The sequence below is a fragment of the Salvelinus alpinus genome, chromosome 24, assembly GCF_045679555.1.
Source record: "Salvelinus alpinus chromosome 24, SLU_Salpinus.1, whole genome shotgun sequence".
Lineage (NCBI taxonomy): Eukaryota > Metazoa > Chordata > Actinopteri > Salmoniformes > Salmonidae > Salvelinus > Salvelinus alpinus.
The window spans coordinates 16,359,088-16,372,959 of NC_092109.1; the positions used below are offsets into that span (position 1 = coordinate 16,359,088).

General features: G+C 49.5%; 1 protein-coding gene across 3 annotated transcripts in view; it reads right to left on the bottom strand.

Moving 5' to 3' along the window:
• Positions 1–835: 835 nt before the first annotated feature.
• LOC139551757 (splicing factor, suppressor of white-apricot homolog) overlaps positions 836–13,872 on the bottom strand; it is a 127,223-nt gene continuing 114,186 nt past the window's right edge. For all 3 annotated transcript variants that reach the window (XM_071363070.1, XM_071363069.1, XM_071363071.1), the window contains exons 15-18: positions 10,094–10,234; positions 9,429–9,575; positions 7,154–7,226; positions 836–1,680 (exon numbers count right to left, since the gene is read on the bottom strand). In XM_071363070.1, the coding sequence (XP_071219171.1) occupies positions 1,615–1,680; positions 7,154–7,226; positions 9,429–9,575; positions 10,094–10,234 (427 nt within the window). In that variant the 3' untranslated portion in view covers positions 836–1,614. The remainder of the gene's footprint in view (positions 1,681–7,153; positions 7,227–9,428; positions 9,576–10,093; positions 10,235–13,872) is intronic.

A 13,872-nucleotide genomic window follows, 5' to 3' on the forward strand; every position in this document is an offset into this window, starting at 1 on the left:
TTCTTCAGCCACCGACAGTCTAACCCGTTCTTCAGCCACCGGCAGTCTAACCCATTCTTCAGCCACCGACAGTCTAACCCGTTCTTCAGCCACCGACAGTCTAACCCGTTCTTCAGCCACCGACAGTCTAACCCGTTCTTCAGCCACCGACAGTCTAACCCGTTCTTCAGCCACCGACAGTCTAACCCGTTCTTCAGCCACCGACAGTCTAACCCGTCCTTCAGCCACCGACAGTCTAACCCGTTCTTCAGCCACCGACAGTCTAACCCGTTCTTCAGCCACCGACAGTCTAACCCGTTCTTCAGCCACCGACAGTCTAACCCGTTCTTCAGCCACCGGCAGTCTAACCCGTTCTTCAGCCACCGACAGTCTAACCCGTTCTTCAGCCACCGACAGTCTAACCCGTCCTTCAGCCACCGACAGTCTAACCCGTGGGCTTTAGCTTAAAAAGGTACTAAAGGAAAAGACACACCATACCGAACATCGGCCATGTGCAGTAGTTCACATGCTGGGTGGCGACGAACGTGGCAATTCAACATGTAATCGTCAGGAAATAAAAAGAAAATAACGCTTGATGTTCTGTGGTCAGAGGCGATAAGACGGCTCCCCGCTGGCTCCGCTGTTAACCGTTCGTCTGCATGGTCTGCTATGTCCTTAAAAGAGGGAGCATATGAGTGTATATGTATTTAATCTATTTATGTTATGGCAGTATATGCTCATTCATTTCTGACCAAAACTTCATTATCGAGATGAATTGATTGAAAATGAGTGGGAAGCTGACCCCTGGCCTTTCTGTACCAGCCAGTCTCCAACCATGAAGAACACAACACTGTGCTAAATCATCATTCAAACTTTATTGATAGTTTGTGTTAGAAAGCAGTCTCACAATCAGCCCTGTACAAACTTAGAAACACAAATTGAAGACCACACAATGGAACTGAGTGACAACAGGGACTGACAACCAAAGACCCCAGCCTTAAAACTGACCTTGCAAAGTGAGAGAGAAAGAGCGATGAAGAGAAAGAGGAAAACAGAAGGAGATGAGAGAGAAAGTGTGAGAAAGAAAGAAACGTAACAATCCTTCACAGAAGGATATGCTTTAGGCTCTCTGGCAGCTGGGTAATTATGTCGCAAAGATCTCCATCATCACTTTCCAGAAAATTATATATTTTTGTTGTTGTTGAAAGATGCAAGGTACTTCATGAATTATTTCCACGCTTTGATACTCTGTTGTCTTTATTCGTGCGAAAACCAGATGTCGGCAACAGAGGTGTTCCAACTTTCTCAGGCTACGTGACCATTGCTGTGACGCAGGCTCTCTCTCGACAGGTAGAACAGTCCCATTTAGTTGCTTTAGGAGCTAATCTACACTGCTCTCAGTTGCAGAAAATCCTTTACATCTACTGCCGTTCAGAATACACTGTAGATAAGCTCAACCAATTAAGTATCAAAGTAAAATAGAAAAAATGAGGAAGATACGCAAAACGCGGTTTCGCGCAAAGACGCTGCCTGCTGATTGGCCGAGGGCCTTTAGCTGGAGGCTGTCGTCATGGAGAGGCAGACGTGGTAAAGCTCCACCCCTTTTCCAACCAGCTGCTAGAAAGCCACGCCTCTTCAGGGAGTGTTGGGCTGGGAGGTCTTCGAGGCAGCCAGCATGGCACGTACTTTGGCCATCAGATCCTGAAAAGGAGAAGGGGAGAGAGGGGGATGAGAGGAGAGATAGAAACAGACACACAAGGAGAGGGAGGGGAAACAGTGAGTGAGAGTGTGCCATATAAAAGACCAATAATGAGGACCAGAGGAAACGTCTTGATTAAGAAGCCTACAGTCATATAATCTGGATCCAATACTGATGCACGCAAAATTGTCTACTCTCTCAGAGAGCCTTCCCCCACCATCACAATTCAACACAAACACAAATCTTCTTCCCTGCCTCTCCCTGGGGTTATCTTTCAACTAGGACAGCTTAATGTATTCCTGACTATTTATGACAGTGGGCTGTGGGACAGCTTCTCTCCTCCCTGCAACAGAAGGCCCTCAGATCCACTCCTTATTAGGTAAGCAGTCCCAATCTGAACACAATCCAACCCGGAGAATACACATCAAATAGGGGAGATAATCAAATCTGTCAGCGCGAGCCACTGAACAGGCCACTTGTCATAGAAGCTTCTCCTTGCTCAGGGGTGACGTGGGGCGTGTATTGCCTATCGCTATGTCTCCTCCTCTTCTCCGGCTGTTCTCTCCCTCCTCCCTCTCCTGTGGCTGACTGAGATATTGACCCACAAAGTCAAATAAAGCCCTGCTCCATATCAGTCGTAAAACAAACTCCCGAGTGAGCAAGCAAGAGCACATGCATACGCACAGAGAGACGGAGGGACACATCAGAGTGAAAGCATTGGTGTTGGTCTGGGTTGTTGAGGGGAGTACAACCTGGGAAGCCACTGTTAAAACAGCGGGAAGGAGGTGCAGGACAACCTCAGCAATTTGAGACAGAGGGACAAACAAAAAGGCGTTATGAATAATGGAGTTAATGTCGGGGGTAAATGATGTGAGAGTGGGGCTTTAGACAGGGCTGGTTCTGAAGCCTAGAGGCTGGTTCTGAAGCCTCAGGGCTGGTCCTGAAGCCTAGAGGCTGGTTCTGAAGCCTCAGGGCTGGTCCTGAAGCCTAGAGGCTGGTTCTGAAGCCTCAGGGCTGGTCCTGAAGCCTCTACGTGTTTCTCTGTCAGGGACGTCTAGCGCCTGACTCTGCGTACTGATGAGAGAGCTGTGTTTTAAGTATGTGTGAGTGTAAGAGAATGCGGGAAAGTGTCAAAGACATAAACGTACGAGTCAGAGAGAGTCTGAGAGAACGTGTAAAGTATGTGCAAAAGACAGCAGGAAAGAGGAAGCCTGGCAATGTGGTTGGAAGGGGTACATAGAGTACTCCAGGGGGATGTTTCTGACTCTGAGCACCTTGATCTTTGGCATCAGGAGAAAGAGGAGGACTAAGCCTGGATCAAGTCCTGCTAAGCCTGGATAATGTCCTACTCTATACTACCCTACCCTGGTCCTGGCTAGCCATCAGCTCTTCTGTCAGCGTGCTGTAATTAACAGCCCTAATCACACCGCTGACAAGCTGCTGTCACAACATGTCACGCGCACACACAAGATCACATCAGAATTAACATAGGTGTTTTGGGGATGGAGTGATTCGTGAACGCCGACTCACACATGCAAAGTAAACACACGAAGACGGAAGCACACACACGGTCACCCATGCACACTCCTAGCTGAGCCTGGCACTGAGACGGCCATTTGGGACGCAGACACGGTCTAAAAGGAGCATAGAGAGACCGTTCTCTGTAGAGGACCATCTCACCAACTGGCACAGTACCCAGAAGGAGAGCTCAGCCTCACAGCAACCACCTCTCACCTCCAGCAGCGCTGGGAGAATGAATGGGCTCCATGAGCAGAGAGAGTGGGAGAAAGGTTCATCACGAGCCTGGGGATGAGTGAGTGAGAGAGGGCTGAGTGAGAGGAGGCAGTGAGAGGAGGATCCCTCAGGAGTGGCAGTGAAAGCAGACAGAGCTGGCAGAGCAGGCAAGCCCTCGGAGGAGAATGAAAAGAAGAGAAGGAGATGAGGAGAGGCTCACATTACAGTATCAAGGACGAGAGGGGGACGAGTGGACTGGCTTCCAGAGCCTTGTGAACGAAAGAGAGAGGAAGGGACGCTGACACTTTAATCAGTGTGAAGTGTAAGGGGAGTGAGTATGGGAGCGGTGAGGGATATTGTATGTGATAGAGGGATCACAGATTGTGTGCCAGGGGTAAAAAGTGTGTGAGGCAGCGAGAGGTCCATCTGGTCAGTTTGTAATGAGGAACAGCTCCTCTTACATACATCGTGGCCCGTGGCCAGACAACAGAGTGGCTCCGCTCCAAATACCAGCTCACTCACTGGCAACTGTAGGCTGTTCACAGAGATGGGCTATAGCTGCAAGCAGGACCCCTCTGCCTCTGCTGCAGCCAAAACGCACTCACTCCATTTACACCACCAGAATCCCTCATTCACTAACGTCAGTCCATTTGGAGACGCACCTACACTGCAGTCATTCTCTTTGGACTCCATTCCTGGGTCTAACCTGGGACCTCACTCCATCCAGTTGATCTGATCAAGGTCCACTCTGGAGGTTCCTGATTCGGTGTCCATTCTTGTATGAGTTACTGTGGTGTTTTCTATAGCTTCAGTGGTCACTATTCTTTGCCAAGGTCACTGTATTGATTTTTCCATGTCAAGGGTCGTTATCTATCCTCGGTCCATGTCCCATTCTCTCTACCGTTCCATTATTTCAATCTCTACAAGCCTGTATGTTAGTCTCTGACTGTCTGTCCATCTCTGTCAATACGTTTCTCGATCTCAACGACTGGCTGCCTCCGCCACCCAGTCAGGCCGCCTCCGCCACCCAGTCAGGCCGCCTCCTCCGGCCAGTCAGGCCGCCTCCTCCGGCCAGTCAGGCCGCCTCCACCGGTCAGTCAGGCCGCCTCCACCGGTCAGTCAGGCCGCCTCCACCGGTCAGTCAGGCCGCCTCCACCGGCCAGTCAGGCCGCCTCCACCGGCCAGTCAGGCCGCCTCCACCAGCCAGTCAGGCCGCCTCCACCAGCCAGTCAGGCCGCCTCCACCAGCCAGTCAGGCCGCCTCCACCAGCCAGTCAGGCCGCCTCCACCAGCCAGTCAGGCCGCCTCCACCAGCCAGTCAGGCCGCCTCCACCAGCCAGTCAGGCCGCCTCCACCACCCAGTCAGGCCGCCTCCACCAGCCAGTCAGGCCACCTCCACCAGCCAGTCAGGCCGCCTCCACCAGCCAGTCAGGCCGCCTCCACCAGCCAGTCAGGCCGCCTCCACCAGCCAGTCAGGCCGCCTCCACCAGCCAGTCAGGCCGCCTCCACCAGTCAGTCAGGCCGCCTCCACCAGTCCACAATACACAGGCCACTCTGACTCCACGAGGGCTGCGCTCCAGGTAAGGTTCGTCTCTCTCTGACTCCCTATGGAGGTTCTCCTCCTGGGCCAACTGGCTGGCTTTATGAGGGGTTGGTGACAGCATAGAGTCGACCTAGTGGCGTGCTCTGACATCAGTAGAGAGAAGGGCTCCTTCTCGATAAGTCCTCTCCAGTCAGCGTACTGTAATGAACAGCACAACCCCCCCCCCCCCCCCCGCAAATCACACCGCTGGCAAGCTGACATGTCGCTCAGCTCACACATCACCTCAAACACACACACAAAGACACACACCACATCACCCTTCTTACACATCACATCAGAGTTAACAGGGGTGTTTTGGGGATGGAGTGATTAGTGACCGCCGACTCAAACAAGCGAAGGAAAACACACAGGAAGAGAAAATCCACACAGGAAAACACACGCAAGCACACACACGGTCCCCAATGCACACTCCTAGCTGAGCCTGGCACTGAGTAGAGGCTCAAATTCTTATGAGCACTCATGAGTGCTGATCCACACAGGGCATGAACGCAGCATTCCCCCCGGCAGACAGGGCTGTGAGATGGTCTCTCTATCTATCAGACCCAGCAGGGTCCTCATGAGTCAGGACTGATGCAGAACATCAGATGGAGAGAGGACAGGGGCTCGAACCTCTAAAGTGGTTCTGCTAAGGCATGGCTTTGTGATATGCGCCAAGACAGACATTCGTGCACTTGGAGAACGAATGCTCTCACAGCCTGGAAGTAAGACATGGAATAAACCATAGAGCAAACGTGAGGACTCCATATGGCTTGATCAGCGTATTTATTAAGTGGTACAACAGGTGTGAGGTGGATAAAAGATCCCACCCGAGGAAGCAGCGTTTCAACATGAAGTTGAAACACATGGGTCTGCACACCCCCTGCTGTTATTTAAGCTTTTAAGTGATTTCAAACCTACGCTGATAAAACTCTACAGATCTCTCTAATGGTCTCCTTTACAGTATGCTTTCACCCATAGACTACCAATATAACAAACTCCCTGTTCCTGACTCATAGCCCAGTTGCTGAACAGGAAGTGTTATCCTACCCAGAGACAGGACCCCTCTCTCTCTCTCCAACTCAACAGCCTGCCAATGGATTGACTAGTGGAGGGAGGGGGGGGGCGCAATACGAGCATATGTCAAAGTCAGGACTTTTGGGGAAGAGTTGATCCTCTTTTTCGCTCTCGTGGAGATTAACGCCTCCGTCATGTAAACTAACTCGCCTTAGCTGTCAGCTGCTGCACAAAGACAGGAGAAAAGTGAGAGCGAGAGAGCCAAAAACACCAGGACAGGGAGCCAAAAACAAACAAATAAAAACGCCCACGTGCACTTCAATGACCACAGAGGAGGGATGCCAAATGTGACCCGAGGGCAGAGATCAACTGCTCTGAGCACACAGAGCTGGACAATGGAAACATGTAATCGCTGCTGGGATCAGCGTACTGAAATCTCAGAGCAGTGTGTTCTGTATAATGCACGAGAGCTGGACTGTCCTTGGAACCACAGCCCCAATACGTGTGTCTCAGCGAACAATGAGCGGATTCTGAACCACTGTGCTTTGTGCTTTTCCCTTCATGGTCATAATGAATAAGATTATATGGACAGATGGGTCCTCATCCTCGATCAGCACTCATAGTCTGAAAAACGTAGTGAATATGGGCCCATGTTAACATTCCTACAGTGAGAGAGTGAAGAAGAGGTAGGTATGGGCCCATGTTAACATTCCTACAGTGAGAGTGAAGAAGAGGTAGGTATGGGCCCATGTTAACATTCCTACAGTGAGAGAGTGAAGAAGAGGTAGGTATGGGCCCATGTTAACATTCCTACAGTGAGAGAGTGAAGAAGAGGTAGGTATGGGCCCATGATAAAGTACATAAAGTGAGATAGTGAAGAAGAGGTAGGTATGGGCCCATGATAAAGTACATACAGTGAGATAGTGAAGAAGAGGTAGGTATGGGCCCATGATAAAGTACATACAGTGAGATAGTGAAGAAGAGGTAGGTATGGGCCCATGTTAATGTACATACAGTGAGAGAGTGAAGAAGAGGTAGGTATGGGCCCATGATAAAGTACATACAGTGAGATAGTGAAGAAGAGGTAGGTATGGGCCCATGATAAAGTACATACAGTGAGAGAGTGAAGAAGAGGTAGGTAGGTACCTGAGTGATTTTAGACTGCATGGAGGAGACGATGGCTGTGGACACTTGTTTCTCTTTTTCCTGCGAGCCGTCCCTGAAAAGAGAGAGAGAGAGAGGGGCAAAGAGAGAGGGAGAGCGCGAAGGTGGGGGAGAGAGAAAGATAGATGAGCGAGAGAGACAGATAGGGAGAGATGGAGAGAGAAAGAGAAGGTGAGTGGAGAGAGAGAGATAGGGAGAGAGAAAGATTAGGTGGGGGAGAGAGATAGGGAGAGAGAGATGGAGAGAGAAAGAGAAGGTGGGGGAGAGAGATAGGGAGAGAGAGATGGAGAGAGAAAGAGAAGGTGGGGGAGAGAGATAGGGAGAGATGAGAGAGAAAGAGAAGGTGGGGGAGAGAGAGGGGGAGGGAGAGGGGCAAAGAGAGAGAGAAGGTGGGGGGAGAGAGAAAGAGAGATAGAGAGAGAGAGCGATAGGGAGTGATGGAGATAGAAAGAGAAGGTGGGGGAGAGAGATAGGGAGAGAAAGTAGGGGAGAGAGCGATAGGGAGAGATGGAGAGAGAAAGAGAAGGTGGGGGGAGAGAGAAAGAGAAGGTGGGGGGAGAGATAGGGAGAGATGGAGAGAGAAGGTGGGGGAGAGAGGGACAGATGGGGAAAGAAAGGTGGTGGGAGAGAGAGATAGGGAGAGATGGAGAGAGAAGGTGGGGGAGAGAGAGGGACAGATGGAGAGGGAAAGAGAAGGTGGGGGAGAGAGATAGGGAGAGATGGATGAAAGAGAGAGGATGTGTATATGAAAGGTCTTTATACAATATTCATGGGAACTGCTTGCTGAGTGCTGTAAAACTGGACAGACAAGCAGAAAGAGAAAGAGTGAGAGAGAGACCCTTTCTTAAGAAACAGAAGTTGCTCATCAAAGTTCCACTCGTCGGAACACACATGACAAGAACAGCCGAAAAACAAATAAATAAATCACAAGAGCAGCCGGAGCTCCATGCAACTTCCAATAGAATGACCATGCAAAAAAATGTGTTTTCCAATATCCCCTCAGAGAAGTTTTATTCATATTCAAATGAAAATAATTTAGGATACAAAAGATATCTCCTCCCCCAATCTGAGCAGACGTGATTCTGTGCTTCCACACATGTTATGTTCCATTCAACAGGTCAGTCATGTTGGCCAAACCAGTCCATCCTTCAGCTTCAGAACGCTCTGCTTATGTTCCAAATGGCCCCAGTTCCCTACATAGTGCACTACTTTACCCTAACATACATCCCAAATGGCCCCAGTTCCCTACATAGTGCACTACTTTACCCTAATATACATCCCAAATGGCCCCAGTTCCCTACATAGTGCACTACTTTACCCTAATATACATCCCAAATGGCCCCAGTTCCCTACATAGTGCACTACTTTACCCTAATATACATCCCAAATGGCCCCAGTTCCCTACATAGTGCACTACTTTACCCTAATATACATCCCAAATGGCCCCAGTTCCCTACATAGTGCACTACTTTACCCTAATATACATCCCAAATGGCCCCAGTTCCCTACATAGTGCACTACTTTACCCTAACATACATCCCAAATGGCCCCAGTTCCCTACATAGTGCACTACTTTACCCTAACATACATCCCAAATGGCCCCAGTTCCCTACATAGTGCACTACTTTACCCTAACATACATCCCAAATGGCACCCTATTCCCTACATAGTGCACCACTTTAGACCAGAGCTTTACGGGCCCTGGTCAAAAGAAGTGCACTAAACAGGGAATAGGGTGCCATTTGCGACGCAGATAATGCAAGGAACACGACTGCAAAACACTTGTGGAAACTCACAAGTTTAAAAAAATATAAATCTGGTTAATCAGCTTTGATAAATCCTATTATTTCTTATGGGACAGTTTGATAGCCTTGTTTGTCTGTAGAAAGTATAATATTTCACAGATTATTTCTCATTCTGGGGTACAGGTGAGTGTGTATGCCATCTGGCAAACTCAACAGCGCCATTGATTCACAACATCATATGTTCGGTCAGGTGTTTCATTTGATTCGCCAAAGGAGACAGCTAGCATTACTGGGTTCCAGACAAAAGACTTGACAAAAGACTTGACAATGTACATACATTTATAGGTAGCCTACATTAGCATGGCCTGCACTGAATGATATGAAGGATTCCTGGTCAGGTGCTACTGTCGAATAACACATGTTCAACCAAAGCACTTCAGTGGAGCACGCAGTGTCCTTCCTCCCTTCCCAGATGTAGTGTATAAACAGCCTGGTGAGGTGGGGTGCTTTACCTGGAGAGGCTGGAAGTGGGGCTGGTGGGAGGGGAGGCGCTGGGGGACTTCTTGGCTCCTCTGGGGTACGAGGAGGGGGAACAGGAAGAGCCCTTGGTTGGGAGCTTGCCCTTAGAACTCTTCCTCTTCCTCTTCTCATGAGGGGACCTGGGAGACAGGGAGGGAGGGAGGGAGACAAGGAGGGAGACAGGGAGGAAGAGAGGGATAGAGAGATACACTGAGTATTGGGACAGTGACAAATGTTTTGGATCTGTACTCCAGCACTTTGTATTTGAAAAGATACAATGACCATGGGGTTAAAGTGCAGACTGTCAGCTTTAATTTGAGGGTATTTTCATCCATTTAGAAATTACAGCACTTATTGTATAACGACGCGTGAGAAAGTTAGAGGCACAAATATCATTACATTACGCACAAATATCAGTGTCACTGTCACAATACATTTGGAGCTCACGGTACACGGTGAAATTGCCCCGAACCCTTTCAGGAAGTAATGGATTGAGTGATACAGAGAGACAGTGAGTGAGGAGGCCTATAGCACTCACAGGGCTGCTGTGGCTCAAACTGCTACAGTGAATACAGAAATGCCATTTCCTCACAGCATTGACCCACTGTTTCCATGGTTTCACCGTTACAAGATTTTCCACGGATCCCAGCAGCCCTACCTGGATCTGGAGTGCCTCCTGGGCAGAGCGGGGCTGATGCCAACGCGATAGGCGGCAGTGCCGTAGCGCTCCCTCTCCTCACGTCTCCTCTCGGACGAGTGAGCCCTTCTGTCCCTCCTCCCAGGGGACTTGGAGCGAGACCTGCAGACAGACACAGGGCGTGAGAGATGAATATGAACACAGAGATGGGAGAGAGAGGAACGAGAGAGAGAGGAACGAGAGAGAGTGGTGAGAAGAGGGGACGGAGAGAGTTGAGAAGAGGGGACACAGAGAGAAGGAAGGAGAGAGGTGGGAAGAGGGGACACAGAGAGAAGGAAGGAGAGAGGTGAGAAGAGGGGACACAGAGAGAAGGAAGGAGAGAGGTGAGAAGAGGGGACACAGAGAGAAGGAAGGAGAGAGGTGAGAAGAGGGGACACAGAGAGAAGGAAGGAGAGAGGTGAGAAGAGGGGACACAGAGAGAAGGAAGGAGAGAGGTGAGAAGAGGGGACACAGAGAGAAGGAACGAGAGAGGTGGGAAGAGGGGACACAGAGAGAAGGAAGGAGAGAGGTGAGAAGAGGGGACACAGAGAGAAGGAAGGAGAGAGGTGGGAAGAGGGGACACAGAGAGAAGGAAGGAGAGAGGTGGGAAGAGAGGACACACAGAGAGAGGAAGGACAGAGAAGAAAACTCTAAACAACACAAGGAAATTAAATATGCAGTATATTCCGCAGTGCCTGGGGCAAAACTCTGTCTTTTCTCTAGCGGTGAGCACTGAGGAGAAACTAATAACCAGTGAGGGTGTGAAATACTCAAGCAGAGGGGAAATTGCCAACTTTTTATACTCCTTTAAACCGGCAGCTGGTCTCTGCGGCTGACCTGTCCTCCCACGTCCCATGCTCCCTGGCCACCCCAGTGCACCCCAGCACTCTGACCACTACTGCTCTGTAGCCACCTCTCAGTTTCATTACCAATCCGAGTACTGTTCACGGTGCTGCTCTTAGTTAACGTAGTGAGATAGAGGGCAAAGAGGAAAGGGATGCGAAATAGAGTTATCCACTTATAAAGTAGAGTTGAGCACTTTTCACTTCAAAAGTGGTTAAATGTTACCCTCCGTCGCGCCAGCTAAGCTCACTCCTTTTCTTTTTATCCTACAAGTAAGGAGGGGTAGAGCCCGGGTCATAATCTGTGTAGTAAAGGCCACTATGTAAATGTCAGTGTCTGCAGAGTGGTTTAACTCACTGGGGTGGCAGTCATTGCCCCGGTCTGGTCAATACTCGCCACATTAGCCCCGATAGATGAACGAGATGTAACCGTGTACAGGCCGGGCCCATCCCTCACACTCCCTCGCTCTCTCTTCATCCCCCTGTCTGTCTGTCCTCCCCGGGCCATAGCTCTGTATAATATAGGACAGCCATTACCATGGTGATTCAGCCGTTTCACATCCCACTGCCAAGGGCAATAACGACACCAAATGACTCTTGCAATAATAAGTGACAAAAACTAAATTGAATTTCTCCTGATTTAAAATGTCACCCCCCCAACCCCACCATCTACAAATGAGTGTTTATTTGAGAACACTAGCGTACGTGCATGTCTGGATACACTCACACACATTTAATGCACACGCACAAACTGGCCACACACCAATGAAAATTCTATCTAATGGAGCCGTTTAAAAAGTACTTTGCCGTTGGACAAAAGCCAAATTTGCCCAAGGATAAACACAAACAGACAGGTCATATCCTTGGCTATCGGGGGCTGAATAAGTGACAAAGTGAGCAAAAGGGAAGTTGTCAGAGGAAGGGCGCAATTTGAGGGCAACTGTACATTCGAGGTAGACATTCCCTGCACCCCCCCTCATTATCTGTCCTGTATAGACGTTGTTGACCCTTCATGGGTCCACGGGGGCCTCTAAACTCTGCTGGTAATGATCTCACACTGGCCCCTGGGGCCAAGGGCCCCAATTAAACACCCAGGGGTGGAGCAGGGGAGCAGGGGCTAAGGATGGGGGCATGACAGGCCTGTCAATGACAACAGACAACGTCAGAGGGCTGACCCTGATACTGTGAGACAGGATGCAAATGATGGACAGAGAAGGAAATGAGAAAGACAGAAAAAGACAGAGAGACGGTGGGAAAGTAGTAACTCTTGAGTTAATGGAGAGCAGCAGTCCTGCTGATGTGTTAACAAGGGGGAACCTCCCCTAACACACACAGAGACAGAGACAGAGAGACAGAGAGAGAGAGAGAGAGACAGAGAGAGAGAGAGAGACAGAGAGAGAGAGAGAGAGAGAGAGAGAGAGAGAGAGAGAGAGAGACAGAGAGAGAGAGAGAGAGAGACAGAGACAGAGAGAGAGAGAGAGAGACAGAGAGAGAGAGAGAGAGAGACAGAGACAGAGAGACAGAGAGAGAGAGAGAGAGACAGAGAGAGAGAGAGAGAGAGACAGAGAGAGACAGAGAGAGACAGAGAGAGACAGAGAGAGACAGAGAGACAGAGAGAAAGAGAGAGACAGAGAGAGACAGAGAGAAAGAGAGAGACAGAGAGAGAGCCCATTGGGCTGCTAGAGACTGGTGAGGAGGAGCCGAGACACGAGCAGAGTGAGCTGCCAGTTTAATTCCGTCGTCAGACCCAGACAGATTGAGGCTACGTCTCCAATGGCACCCTATTCCCTATATAGTGCACTAATTTTGTCCAGCGGCCATAGGGAATAGGGAGCGATTTGGGATGCACTAATACAGACAAGCAGCCAGTCAGCCAGCCACCTGCAGGAAGGCTCCATTACCTCTTTCTCAAGGTTAGTAAGGGAGACCTTTAAAACGCTGGGGATTGAAATGGGGAGTGATTGGCAGGGCTGATGTCTGCACAACCCTCCGAGGTTCCCCTCTGTAGAACCAGATTAGACCTTTCAGATGCTCCTCGTTCTACAAAACGGCAGTTGTGTCCCAAACGTCACCCTATTCCCTATGTAGTGCCACCCAGAGCGCTCTGGTCAAAAGTAGTGCACTGTGTAGGGAATAGGATCGATTTGGGATGCAGTCTGCATCTTCATCAACGCTGTAAAAAAAAACACAGTAGGAGCTCACTGCCTCTTCCAGCCTCCCAACACTAAAAAAACGCTGACTGATTCTGTGACTGCTCATTCAGGGATCTATTTCACTCTTCCAGTCAAATTTCGCCGCAGCCCGGATTTTTTTTCTTCATTTGACTTGCTCTGCAAAAAAATACGAAGGAAAATGGAGGAAATTTGGCGTGCTTGCACATTAGAGGATTGCAATCTCTGACACGAGGCTCAGCGGATGCCCCCTTCTCAATCTAAGCCCTTTAATTCACATACTGTAAATGATTTAAAACCTCGGGCAGAAACGATTAAATCTCAGTGAAATTACATTAAGGCTCGTCAGGATGACACCATGAGGCCGGCGTAATTACAGCAACTCCAGCCGCTGATAATGCCAATTGGCCGTGATTTCCAAAAAGAGAGTGAGAGATGAAAAAAATCAAGATGAAAAACTTGGAGAGCGTGTGGAGGCGTCGGGAAACTACAGAGAGAGGAAGCCGACAGGTTGCAGTGAAGACGGATGAAACTTTCAGTTTCACAACAAAGTCATCTAGTTGATACTGCCAGCCAGCCAGAAAGCTACTTGCTTCATTAGGCAGTAGGCACCAGCTACTGTAGGTTCATAAATAGAGCAGTTTTCTCTTTGATGAATTTTGTTAAAACATCTGAGCTTTAGGCCATCTTCTATTGCCCAATGTGTAAAGAAAACACCTATTCAACTGTAAAGGCCATGGTTGTGATG